Source organism: Plodia interpunctella, chromosome 5, assembly GCF_027563975.2.
Source record: "Plodia interpunctella isolate USDA-ARS_2022_Savannah chromosome 5, ilPloInte3.2, whole genome shotgun sequence".
Taxonomy (NCBI): domain Eukaryota; kingdom Metazoa; phylum Arthropoda; class Insecta; order Lepidoptera; family Pyralidae; genus Plodia; species Plodia interpunctella.
The window spans coordinates 5,646,431-5,659,961 of NC_071298.1; the positions used below are offsets into that span (position 1 = coordinate 5,646,431).

General features: G+C 34.1%; 1 protein-coding gene across 2 annotated transcripts; it reads right to left on the reverse strand.

Moving 5' to 3' along the window:
- Positions 1-210: 210 nt before the first annotated feature.
- On the reverse strand, positions 211-11,587 carry LOC128670077 (zinc finger protein pita-like). Of its 2 annotated transcripts, none has more exons than XM_053745445.2 (27): positions 11,316-11,587; positions 10,738-10,908; positions 10,339-10,473; positions 10,079-10,193; positions 8,964-9,117; positions 8,486-8,609; positions 8,150-8,289; positions 7,976-8,061; positions 7,735-7,846; positions 7,148-7,371; positions 6,812-6,909; positions 6,452-6,524; positions 6,244-6,299; positions 6,103-6,154; positions 5,689-5,771; positions 5,343-5,415; positions 4,681-4,861; positions 3,977-4,151; positions 3,789-3,901; positions 3,414-3,474; positions 2,837-2,928; positions 2,288-2,429; positions 1,761-1,844; positions 1,320-1,380; positions 936-1,057; positions 760-844; positions 211-401 (listed from the first exon to the last, which is right to left on the reverse strand). In XM_053745445.2, exons 1-27 carry the CDS (start codon positions 11,466-11,468, stop codon positions 349-351), a joined length of 3,018 nt encoding a protein of 1,005 aa, XP_053601420.1. In that variant the 5' UTR covers positions 11,469-11,587; the 3' UTR covers positions 211-348. The 2 variants fall into 2 exon arrangements, with proteins under 2 accessions (XP_053601420.1, XP_053601419.1); XM_053745444.2 differs by having other exon boundaries at positions 3,789-3,916.
- Between the last annotated feature and the right edge of the window lie 1,944 nt (positions 11,588-13,531).

Sequence of the window (13,531 nt, forward strand, 5' to 3'; positions counted from 1 at the left end):
GTACTATTTCATGCAATGATATTAAATAGTCTACGTAACATAGGTACGCGTAATATTGTCACTATTCTAAAAACTTAATTTATTATAAACTCCGACAAGGGATATGGCGTGGTGTACGACTGAGGTACCCACGAAGTTGCTTATAATCGTGATACTATACGACATTACATTATACTGCTTCAGCAGTAAATACAATATCAGACAAGAAGTTCATTTAATTAACATTATGTTATTTCTATTTTACTTTCTAATTATATTTGCGAACAAAATATATAGGTTTTATAATATGTGTATTTAATACATACATATTTCAAGTCAATGGAAATCTTAAAACTATAATTAAGTTTCCTATTCTTGAGCTTGCGCTTTATCCTTTTTCGCCGTATAATTTTTTGAAACATCTGAAAGAAGATTATGGAACATTAATACACACACTTTAAAATAATTAATGTAGACGCGGGGGGTTGATTTTAAAATCGAATCGTTAACACCGAATCTTCCAAAATTTTAAGGTAATTTATTTAAGCCAACCATGGACTATGCAACTTTTTACGTTGCGTCGACGTAGCACGTTGAAGCTCCGTTGTTTCCGTATCTTCCGTGTTGTTGGTTTTGACACTGAGACACTGACCTGCGTTACATCGAATCTCAATAAAATTTCTGCGTTGTCCATCGACGGACATCATAACACCGGAGAATGCTTTGAGTCGGGCCCCACTCTTTGCCGGGATGAGAGAGAATTAAAAATTTGACAATTACCTTTATCTCCAACCAGACTTGATTTGATAGCTAAAGCATCAGATGTCGGCAGTTTTATGCCCTGTTTTAACACCATAGTTCCATCCTGGAAATAAATATAAATATGTAATACAATTTAAGATATGTATATATTTATTTATTTCTATACATTGGTACAATTTAAATATAAAACTAACCTTCATTTCAACTAGTCCTTTCTTAGCCATGGCTTCCACTTCTGCTTTCGTCATAATAATTTTTTGAACCTTGACTACTTTTTTCCCAATTTGCATTTCACATAGTTCTCCAGAACCCATAGCTGAAAAATTGTATTGTCTATTAAATTATTGTCTTTTTTTCATACTATAATCATATCTTAAAAGCACATATTTAGATGAAATATGCACAACAATGGAATTATTATAGTAACGAGTTTCTTTCAAAGTTTAGTGAGTTATATTTGTCTATTTCGTACTTTCCAAAAAATTTACATATCGGTTATTGTTTTTTTTATATATACAATGATATATTAAAAAAAACCCTTCTTATTTACAAACCCTTCTTATTTACAAAGAACTTACGGCGGGCATTTATGGGCAACGGCAGAGGTTTGACACCGGGCGGGAGCGCCCTGACGGGTACCTACAATAAAAGCATCGTTTTTAAATATAATTGATGTTCAACATGACATAGTAACACATTAGTAAATATACAGATTACGATGACTTTTTGAACACGAAACAAATTTTTAAAGTGAAAAATAGTCATGTGAATTAATTTGGTTAATAAAACACAAGAGTCTTCCACCAGCCTTTTTGCGACAGATGATGATACTTATAATTAAGCAGGTTTCAAAAGAAATCTAAAACAACATTTTTTGCTCTCCAATACAAATTAGCCGATCAACTGATGGGACTTAGTATGAAAGGAACATAAAAATTATCTTGTATTTTTCAAAAATATTGCATGTACTGAGAAAATTTGGTTATTGTTAAAAAATCACCGTATATAATACGACATACTTTCTTTAGAGTCTGTCCAGTCGGCGAGACCAGAACACCAGAAGAGGGTTTTGGTTCAGCGTCGCTGTCAGCCTTGTTAGTATCCTGAAATTACGCAAAAGACACTAGTCTCTCTATTGTCATGGATTGTATGTTTCACGTGTTTTTTATTGTTACACGTGATATGAAAAAACAAAAATTTGAAATACATTATTAAACAAGAATTAATGAAAAATTTGCATTTTTTTGTTGTTGTTATATTAATACTAACTAATAATCAAAACACATATGTGAGTATGTTTGTTTTGTCACTCAATCATGAAAAATCTATTGGACGAATTTTAATGAAATTGAATATATAGGTAGAATACAACCTAAAATAGCACAGAGTACTTTTTATCCCGAATTTCTGATTCCATAGTAAACACAGCAGTTTCCCAATATAATATATAACCTTATATTCTCAGAAGATTATATTCTGTCGGGTATGTATTTTCATCGAGTTCTCTACCTAGATAAACAGTAAATCATATTGCGTTAACACTAACCACTTTGCTTTCTTGAATTTGTTCCTTTGAAGCGTCTTTCTTCTCAGATTCAGCTGCAGGCTTAGGCTTCTCTTCTTCATCTTCCTTATCTGATCTTTCTTCTTCGTTTTCAGCGGGGTCTTCTTTTTTTAGTTTATTAGGTCTGGAAATATATAAAATGTAATATATTTCAAAGGCTTATAAATGCTTGGGTGTTATTTAATTGATGAACGATAGATAGGGATAGTTGATGATGAAACAGTTTCAGCCTTTTATTCGCTGACGTCGATAATTTAGCACATTTTTAGATAGTCTTTTTTATATATGAGTCGGGGAGAAATATGTCAAACGGGAGTTCAGTTTCAATCATGACAGATGGCGGTCACCGATAAGTTTAACACTTTCTAGAAAGAATTTGAATATATCGTTATAATGTTACCGGCACGCCGAGAAGTTTCAGAACATCAATATATTTGTAGGATTACATTTTCCGCGCGGTCCGATCGGATTATATCTCTAAGAATCAATAAGTTAAAAGACATGGTAAAGCATTTGCTAGTATTTACTAACACTTCCTTCAAAACGTCCTTCCTCGGGCGGCCGCGCTTGCGGCCCGGCGCGCGCGCGCGCGCTGCGCCACGTCGCGCCCGCGCGCGGCTCTCCTGCGACACGTACATTCAAAAATAATGTTATTGCCATCTCGTCGACGTTGTATACCAACCAAAGTGACTCATGTACTTATAGTAGTTTCCGTAGATCACGACTTGCTTCCGGTGAAGGAAAACGTCGTGAGGAAACCTGCACAGAGCACACCGATTGACATTTTAAGTTTACTAGTGTGTATGCGACTACTTTCCACGTTTCCGTTGGTAGGTGATCATGTCCGATGCCTTTAGACGACTTAAATAAAATCTGACACCAGCAATAACACACAAATATTAGGTTATTTTTCCATGTCTCGAAAACAAAAAATATATAAGACTTGTATGACAATGGACACAAGTGACATAAAATAATATTGTTCAATTATTTTGTGAAATAATATTACAAGAAAAAAGCTAACGATAATTACAACTATTACAACAAGCAAATAAGAACACTATTCGACATGTTTATTGTATTTGATAATAATAATAAATTAACTTACCTCTACCTCTGCATCATATTCCTCATCGTCCATGTCAGATTCTTCTTCCTCAGACTCGGTCCTGAAATTTTATCAGATAAACTAGGATTTGTAAAGTTTATTTTAACTATGCTGTAGCACAGTACACGCCAGTTTCATCGGATCCTGTCTAGTAAATTAAGTGTGAAGGAGCCATAAAGAATATTAAAATAATTGTAATAAGCCCAAACGCCTAACAAGCTTTCGGTTCTACAAATTACTGACTAAAAGTTTTAGAAATGAACATAATATTTTATACACCTTTTTTCTAATTTTCACATTTAAGTACCCTTTTTTGTAATATTATTCTATAAAAAGTATATTTTGTTTTCAGTTATTAGAAAAACTAAAACATACTTATCACGAATCATTTTCGCGTAATCCTTCACTTTGGAGGGCCTCGTTGAGCGGCGAATGGATTCATCGGCGGAAGCGCTACTTTTATCAGCTCCGCCATTCTTCACTGCACTCTGAAATAACAAGTACTTCATTTTATTAAGTAATGTAGTAAGTTTTTTTTATTATTTCGATAAATATAAACAAACCTTTGGCGTATCTTTATCTTTGCTCTCCTTCTCTTCCTTAGCACTGGTGTTGTTAGTTTTCACTTCTTTGGTTTCCTTTGGCTCTTTATTCTCTTTGGTAACGACCCGACGCTCTGGCAACTTTTTCTCTGCAGACGATTTTGCTAACATTTGAGTTCTTTTCTCTTCAATAGCCCTGAAATTAAATAATTGGATTACGATTTCTTTATATTAGTTCGACTGTGTTGTTTCTAATCTTAGTGTCAGATTTTAGTCTAGTCGCCTGAAGGCTTCTGGCAAGACTTTTACGATTACTGTCATTTAGTGGCTGTGGAGACATACACACTAGCAAACTTAAAATTTTACCAGTGTGCCGGTTTCCTCACGATGTTTTTCTGCACCGAAAGCAAGGTGGTGTCAATAAAAACTTATATGGTTTAGTAGTATCTTAGCCTGGGATCATTATAACCACCCCTTTCTAAACATTAACCTTCACGGAGCCACCCACATAAGCACTAGACTTGAATAGTAGGTAGGTAGTAACCACAACTATTATCTTAAATGTGTGCACAACACATCCAGAATCACAGAAAAATATCTGTGAAACAGGTGGCATAGATATTTGGCTGAGCTGTGAATCTTACTTAGGACCTATAATGTTTAAAATATATAGCCTTTAAATTGTATAGACATTTTAAAGGTTTGGTATAGTGCAGGATAATTACCTCGTCTTAGGCGTGGACGTATGTAACTGCGGCCGCCTGGTTCTTAGTGAATCAACCGCTTTCGGCGTTGATTTAACTTCGTTGCGGGTATTCGTGCGCTGTAGCTCTTGCAACTCTTTCTCCAGTAACCTCAACGACTTATCGCTTGCGCCCGCACTATTTGTACTTGGTTTGTTTTTTTCTGTAATAACCATTATAATTATTTATTTATTAAGACGTTATTAAATACAGGTATAAATCATATAATTTAAGTTTTCAATTTACGTATCTGCTGTATTTTTGTTTTCTTATTGCACCCTAGACTATTGCATACTCTCGAAGATTTAAACGTATTTATGTATGTGATGTACGTACAGACTTTCAGCACAGTATAATCTGATTGTACAATTGTTCCGACGGCCTTAATAAGGGCGAAACAGCCGCCAGCTTTTATATGCAGAAGGTTGTCAAAAAAAGCTGCAGCTGTATTATTTTTTTCAAAAGCCCTTGGTTTAGATCCCAAGGCGTCATATGGCATGCTGACAGCAGCCTCACACGATAGCACTGTGTGGAGATGTTCAAAATTGGACTGCTTACAGCCGATTATTCACTGTCAATTAGACTGCTTACAGCCAAGTGTTTTCAGTTTGTAAATAAGTAAATTTGTGTAATACCAAACACACCTTTCTTTGATTCAGTGGCCTTTTGTTGAACTTTGCGTTTTATCTCCTCGGCCTTTCGCAGGATACTAGCCGTCTGTAATTAATAAATAATATTATTCAAAATTATATACAAAGTAAATATATTATGCCGATCACTTCATCATTTACAATAACTAATGTGCTAGTAATAGAGATATAAAACAACATATACATGTAAAACGGGCATGTCAGTAGTTAGCATGTGCAACATGCTGACTATAACATGTTGCTTACAGCGAGACATTGGTGTACTTTAATTAATTAATGATTCAAAGAAAACAAGGAACAATATAAATAAGTATCCAGCGCATAGTGTCCGTGTCCGCACCTGGTTGTCCCCAGCGCGGTCGGTGGCGGCGGGCGCCGGCGTGCTGACGGAGCTCAGATCCGCGTATGTTTCTGCCTCACTCTCTGCAAGGCACAATGGAGTGGTTGCCATGAATTCAAATCAGATATGTTTAAAGTGAAAACTTCTTAAGCGACGTTGTGCACTTTTTGTGATGGGTAAAAAATGTTAAACTCGCGTCAGGACACGGGACCAAACCGAAAATTGGCAAGACATTAGCGAAAATGCTAAATGTTACTATGCCTAAAATTGATGAACTATAGTGACATTTGATTACCGTGTTTCATTATATGAGTACATTTTATAATTATGGCGCGTGAACGAGTGCTTTTAGGTCCTTTGCTGTTAATAATTATATGTAAAAAGCATATTTATAAAAAAAATAAGTGAGGATACCTTCTGAATTAGTGTTAGCTTTTTCTTCTGTTTCCGGGGCATTATCATTGATCTGTAACAAATGTGTTGCAAATTAAATCATTTGATCATAAGTCAGTAATCTGCACCTTTCCAAACCAATCAAAACAAAAATGTACTTACAATGAAATCGTCAGTTTTCTTCACTTCAACCACCATATGATCGTCTTCTTCTTTGACTGAAAACAACAAATATTTTTGATAGATATTCAAAATTAACATCTCTTGTTGTAACATCACGGTCTGTTCGCGATAAACTCAAAAACTACTGCCCGAATTTTCGGACGGGCAACTAGTAAGATGATAAGTTAATTTGTAATTGATGTCTTACCATTTATAGCACTGTCATTATCATCCTCGTTTTCAGCATCCAGTTCCATTGATGACTCATCTAACTGCACATCCTGATAAAATATAATGAATATATATTTAAAAATTTTCTGCGAAAGTATTCAAAGGATATCTCTACGATAGTAAAGTATATTTGTTATTGTTCTCACACACACATTGTCAAATGGTCATTGTCAATAGTTCCAAAAGTTATCCAAATCCAAATGTTCCAAATTATCAGGTCATTCGGAATACCTGCTACAAATTAAATTGCTAAGATTCCACACGAACCTACATACATACATTGCAAGTTAAGATAAAAGTTTAAAAAATAATATAATAGTAATAAGTTCAGTGTTACATTGTGAAACTCTTCATCGTGCGCGACTGCGACGTGGCTCTCGAGCTTGGCCCTGGAAGTGAACACCAACTCGCACAGGTCGCACATGAACTCGATGCCTGGAATCACGATATATAAAAAATCGTTACATGTATTTGTTATTGAGTTGCAGAACTGAAGAACCCTTGAAAATTGTGCAATTTTTTGACGAAATTAACAATGTTCTCATTTTTATGCCACATTAACACTAGGCTTCACAGTCCCTGCATCTCTCAGTGAACAGTCGGTTGTAGGAACTAAGTAAATAAGTCTTGTAGTAAGTAAGTATATTCTTGAAGGAAAAGACCAGGAAATTACCATTGACATGAGATTTGATGTGAGCGGTGACGGCGTCGACATTGTCGAATTTCTCCTGGCACAGCGGGCAGGTGAGGTTCTGCGTGGCGTGTATGGCGGAGTGGTAGATCAGGTCGTCCTGCGTGTCGAACGTGTCCTCGCACTGTTCGCAGCGGAAGCGCTCCATCTGCCCGAACGGGCCGCGGGTGGAGCGCACTGCCTCGCGGTGCTTCACGCGAAGATGCCTGCAATTTATTCGTTTTACTTTATTGCTCGAACTATTTGTAAAGTACAATAAACATGATAATATCCGAATTTAAGTTCACCGAAGTTAAATTTGTCTATCTTACTTTTTTAGTTCATGCATGTTTATATGATACAGCTAGTGGACGCATGCGACTTAACGTTTATTTTCTTGATATAAGGTCATCAAAATCGGTCCACCAATGTATTTGTTACAAAGAAAAATACAAATCTTTCCTCTTTATGTAGTCGCATAACATTAGTATAGAATAGATGTCAATAAATAACACAATAGGTACTATGATAAAGTAAAGTTTGGAAAAAAATAAAAAAAAAAAAACATTAAAATTTGCCTAGCGACGTACCTAGTATAATGGTGAGACTTCATGAAACTCTTATCACAATACTTGCACGGATACCCTCGCTCGTTGGCGTGGGAGCGAACATGTCTTGTCAGCTTGGACACTGAAGAAAATTCTGGAAGTAAAAATAATAGTAATTGAAACAATGTTTTCACTTATTATATCATGTGCGTATGTTCATAGCTTGTACATTGACGGGAATAATGGAAAGGTGGGATTGGCCAGGGCGATGCATTTGACTCACGCTGTGGACAATATTCGCAGCGAAATCCAGGTTTCTTGTGATGTATCACATCAATGTGTCTCTGTAAAGTTGACTTTTCATTAAATCTGTAATAAAGAATGTTATATAAATATGTTGTTATTACTTTCAAATAGTAAATATAATAATAGGCTAAATAAAAAAAAAATTTGAAACCTTTTATCACAAGACACGCAAGCGAATCTCTTTTTCCGTATTGAGATATGTTTTTTTTGATGTGCGACAACCTCTTCTATGGATAAAAATGTCGCCGGACAGTTTGGACATGGTAGTTGCGGTAAGTCTGCGTGCATAATCTGAAACACCCAATACAATAAAAAATATCTTCGACTATATAGAGTATATCCATACAAAACAGTACAAAAGAATACAATAAACAATATATACATATGGACCTTATTAATAGTGAGAGAAAAAGAAAGAAGATCCATATTTTAATACATTTTCATTTTCATTTCGACCAAACTGACTGATAAACACAATGCACTTTACCTTTTCATGGCGTTTCAATAACACCAGCCGTCTAAACTTGCGACTACAGGCCACGCATTCGAAAGGCATTTCTTCGGAATGTGTCAATTGGTGGGTCATCAAATCGTATTTTGAAAAAAATGTGCTGAAAATGTTAAAGGGCTGAGTGATACCTTTTTGCTATACTTAAAAGTACCTAAATAAATATATAATTGATAATTATTTTATTTCTTGCAAATGTTTATAGTAAAATATTTTATGCTACAAATACTTAACTATAAACTGGAAATACAAGCTACAACTTTTAAAAGCTGTGTGAATGGGGAAATAGTGTTGACTTTTCAAAATGTATTATAGTTAAAATACAATTGCTCAATAAATGTCTTATATTGATACATATAACTTTTTGAGGACTTGGTTGTAATCATTTGTATCCTGGGCAGTAATATTTGCCGCCACTTATTTCAGAATGTATTACAATAATAATAAAAATACTTACGCATCACACTGGTTACACTGTACATTTCGAGCCCTATGTTTCTGGCTTTTGTGCAATTCTAGAAGTTGCTTCAGCGGATAGGTGCAATAGCATTCGTCGCAAGGCCAGCACCCGGTCTTAACAGGCACCGATTCACTACCAACCTCGTCGAAATCTGTGTGATAACTTTCAACTCTAACAGGGTAACCACGTCCCGATAACCATATCATGCAATATTGCTATAATTTTGAAATTCTATTGACACTTCACTAACGTTCTCAATGTCGTTTTGGTCAACCCGCCCGCCACATAGTTCCTGGGTTCGATTCCCATTCGATTAACAGATATTTCCTACGATTTTCGCTATGATGTACTAATTTCTGTGTTTGTATTCATTAGACTAATGATACAAAATTTGTGTGGGCCGTTGAATGTCGCCCTCTTACTTAAAATCATGCTGAATTTTGGATTGATTTTTCATTTACTGAAATAGATCTGCTACATGTTTGAATTTACATACAAAGAGCCAAGTGGCATCCTCTTAATGTATTGTCAAAAGTAGCGGTAACTTTTGATTGTATAATAAAAAGTATATTAACTATTGCATCCATATTTTGAGTCCAATAAGCTCAACAACATTTTTGCCATTAACTTAACATAAATAGAATACATAAGATAGGAGACAACATGATTACAAATTCACCCTTAAAATGAAGTACCCTAAATCAGCAAGTCAATCCATTAAAACATGCACTATTTCAAATAAAAAAAAATATATATAAGTACTTAATTTATTTTATATAAGTATTATTACACCTATTTAACAGATTGACTGCAATGCAAAAAATGATAAGAAACTTAAAAAATATTTGGGAAAGGAAATTAAAAAGCTATGAACACACACAGAATAAAGATTGTAAATAAAATAATTCAAACAACTATCACACTTTATAAATACTCCAACTAGAAGAGGTAATAAAAACTTGTCATAGTACACCACCATACAAAAATGAATTCGTTTAGTATAGTATGAAAGTACTAGAAGTATGTACTATGTTTTATCTGGTTAGTTATGACATGTTCTATATTCACCAGGTTGGATGATATAGTATGTAATATATTTATATATACAATACCTTTGTTATCATGTGATGGCTTTTCTTCTTCCAGACCAGATTCGACTTTCTCACTTGTCACTACTTTGAATGTAGTGGACATAGGATCTTTGGATCCATTATCAGATCTATCAATCTGTTGGTCACAAAAATAACAAACATTAAAGATACATAATACGCATGTATAGTGAACCAATCAATGTAAACATAAGCTGCATAAAGATGACCAAAGTTGTTTTCTTTTTCAAATATCATTGCTTTGTCATGATAATATTACTTACCTTAATGTTGAAAACATTTCCATCATCCTCGTCACTGTCAGAGGCATCCTGTGAAGTCACTTGAACAGTGGCTCCGCCTTCTACCACTGTCTTCATAACTTCTTTTGAAGGTGATTTGGAAAACTTAGGGAGTACCTTAAAGATATTATACATATTGTTATACAACTACATAGTATAAAACAAAGTCACTCTCCTCCTCTGTTTGTTTCTAAACTTTCTTTAAAACCACACAACTGATTTAGACTCAGTTTACAATGTTATTTAGACAATTTATTCCCAAAGGTTTATAGACCTTGTTGGAAGCCATGTCCATTCACTAGTATTTTACAAATTCAACAGTTTTTCCATAAGCTATTAAATATTAAAAATTGTTAATGAAGCTATTACTTAATTTCTTACTTTGATGAGTTGGGAGGGCCAGGGCACTGTTTCCAATGTAGACCCATTCTGTATGTATTGTAAAATTGTTTCATCTGCTTGTCTACATATCTGCTTATATTCATAGCACATATCCATAAAGAACTTGCAGCGGCTGCAAATAAATGATGGCATCTTGTCTGATGGGAAAACCTGTGGCATATTTTGTTCATTATTATAGGAATGAGTTACATATAAAAAATGAATTTAGAGCAAAAAAAAAAAACATGGTACCTAAATAATGTTCAGGTTCATCTAAATTAACACTAGGGGGCGTTTATTCAGAAGAAATGATTGAAAATTTGTTTTTATAATGAAAACCGTACCTACTTTTCAGAACCTTTTAAGACCATAATGCTAACAAATCGACGCTAATAAATTTTGGGCACTGCTACGTTAGATACAAAAATTTAGGCGCCATTGTACGACATGTACGTAGACAAAAACCATGCAAAGGTGGCATCTGCAATATTGACTATCACATCAAAGATAATATCGATTTAAATGTAATACGTACTTAAACGAAAACCGGTAAAGTGGTATATATTTAAATTACTTACCTCAATTGATGTAAAAGACAAGATTTTAAGAGGAAGAGGAACGGCATTTTTGGGCGTCCTGGATCTTTCATATAAACTTGTTAAGGATTCATTTTGGCATAAACAAAATCGACATAATTTCAGGGAACTTATTAAATCTTTTCTTTTCTCCATTTTTATAGTATATAAATAACACTAAAATATAATATTATCTTATTCCATAACCTCTGTTCTTGAAATAATCACTACTATTGCTAAAAATCCAAGTACTACACTAGCGCCACTCACAAACAAAGCAAGAAAGCGTTGTTTACGACGCCATCTTCAGCGCTGTATGCGGCGAGTAGCAGAGTTTATCTTACGTCATAAGTAGTTTTTATTTGCCAATAGATGGCACTTAGTCAAACAAATCAAATCAGACACTGGCATAATCATTATATTTTTTAAAATAATAATTATTATTTGATTAAAGTATAATTTTAAAATATTGATTTATAAAATATGTAATCATTAGTTTTATTTGAGTCAAAGCCATTAAGAAAAAATTTCTTTATTATTATGTGAGATAGGTAGCTGCATTTGTTATCCGTGAATAATCGCATGTAAAATATCTATCCTGTCACATTGGGATACATTAAAACTTAATAATTTATCATCTGCCTACCTTTATCCCACTTGAATGGGATCGGTACAGCATATCAGTCTCCTTCATTTTCTCGATTTGATGTTAATCGATCTGTCCATTTTACAGTTCTAAAAAAAATGAAACAACGGTTCCCTTATAGGATCAATTGTGTGTTTGTTTGTCCGTCCGTCTGTCACAGCCAATTTGCTCCGAATCGAAGCTAAATTGAGAAATACATTCATTAATTTGAAAAAAAAGGATAGATGGCGCTTTGAATGTTATTGAAATTTCAATCACACTGAATTATAATATTAATATTTTTTAGCCATCTCCTGCCTAACGCACTCCATCCACCTCTTCAGCCTTCTCGTACTTCGTTTCCCGTTCAAACCCTCCTTACAACATTATTCTCCTTTCGCATAACGTGACCATACCATCGAAGCCTATTACTTTTAATTTTTCCTATGATTGATGGTGCCGCTACCTTCAGACTTCCTCTCACATATTCATTCCTTATCTTATATGGATAAGATAGCCTAGTCACCATACATCCATCGTAGCATTCTCATTACGCTACATGCAGTTGCCTTTTACTGTCACCTTGGTGGCGCAATATTCAGAACCAAATAAAACAACAAAACTTAATTATATATTTAATTAAGCTTTATTATAATAATAAATAATACTAAGCCTTATCCTACTTTGTAGTCTATTGTGCTACAGAAATAAAATACAAGTTAAAAAAAGGGGAAATCTTACTTAACACGTACTTTTTTCTTTTGTATAAGTTCATCCGGTTCCGGTTACGAATCGAAATTATTTTATTTATTATTAGAACCAAAATCGGTGTTCATCTGTTGAAGAAATTGAAAGGCGGTGAGGAAACAAATCAAATAAAAACTTTTTCCTCGCGGACTTTACGTGGAATGAAACACATTTTGGTTTGCAATTGTCTTCTCCAGTTTACACACTAGGTAGATAATAAATTTATCAACAAAAGGGTAGGTTCTTTCACCGAGAGGTTGGTGGTTGATGAAATCTATCGTTTGTACATAAGTCAGATTGGTATACAAACTCATGTGTCACGAGTTGGTTTCGAACCTGGGAACTTTCAGTTCAAGCGTCCCACCAACAAATTATGTAAGTACTTGGATATCACAAGTAACGAAGTAAATAACAATTTGCTATGCACACACATGTAACATACTATATATTTTGCCTATGGCTCCACTCGTGTGGTTTTCGCTAATTATAATCAAGCCTACTTTCCTCTTTGGGTGCCAAACTAACTCTATTTCAATTGTATCATTATTTTTTTAGTATAAACTTTTAAGTAGATTATATATTTGCCTACATTTTTATTTATATTAATAATTAGCACATTTAATAAAGCAATGATTGGTTGGATATCTGAGACAGACGAGTTTATTCTTATACAAAAGTGTATTCTTTTTTTATATTTAAAACCAATGAATCAATCACCAATGACATTGCTTTACTATTTTATCATTGTAAGAAGTCAATGTTCACAGATAAGTTCATTGTTTTTGTGTCATATCCGTTAATCAGATTATTGTTATCATATTATTTACGACATAATTATCGAATTGTG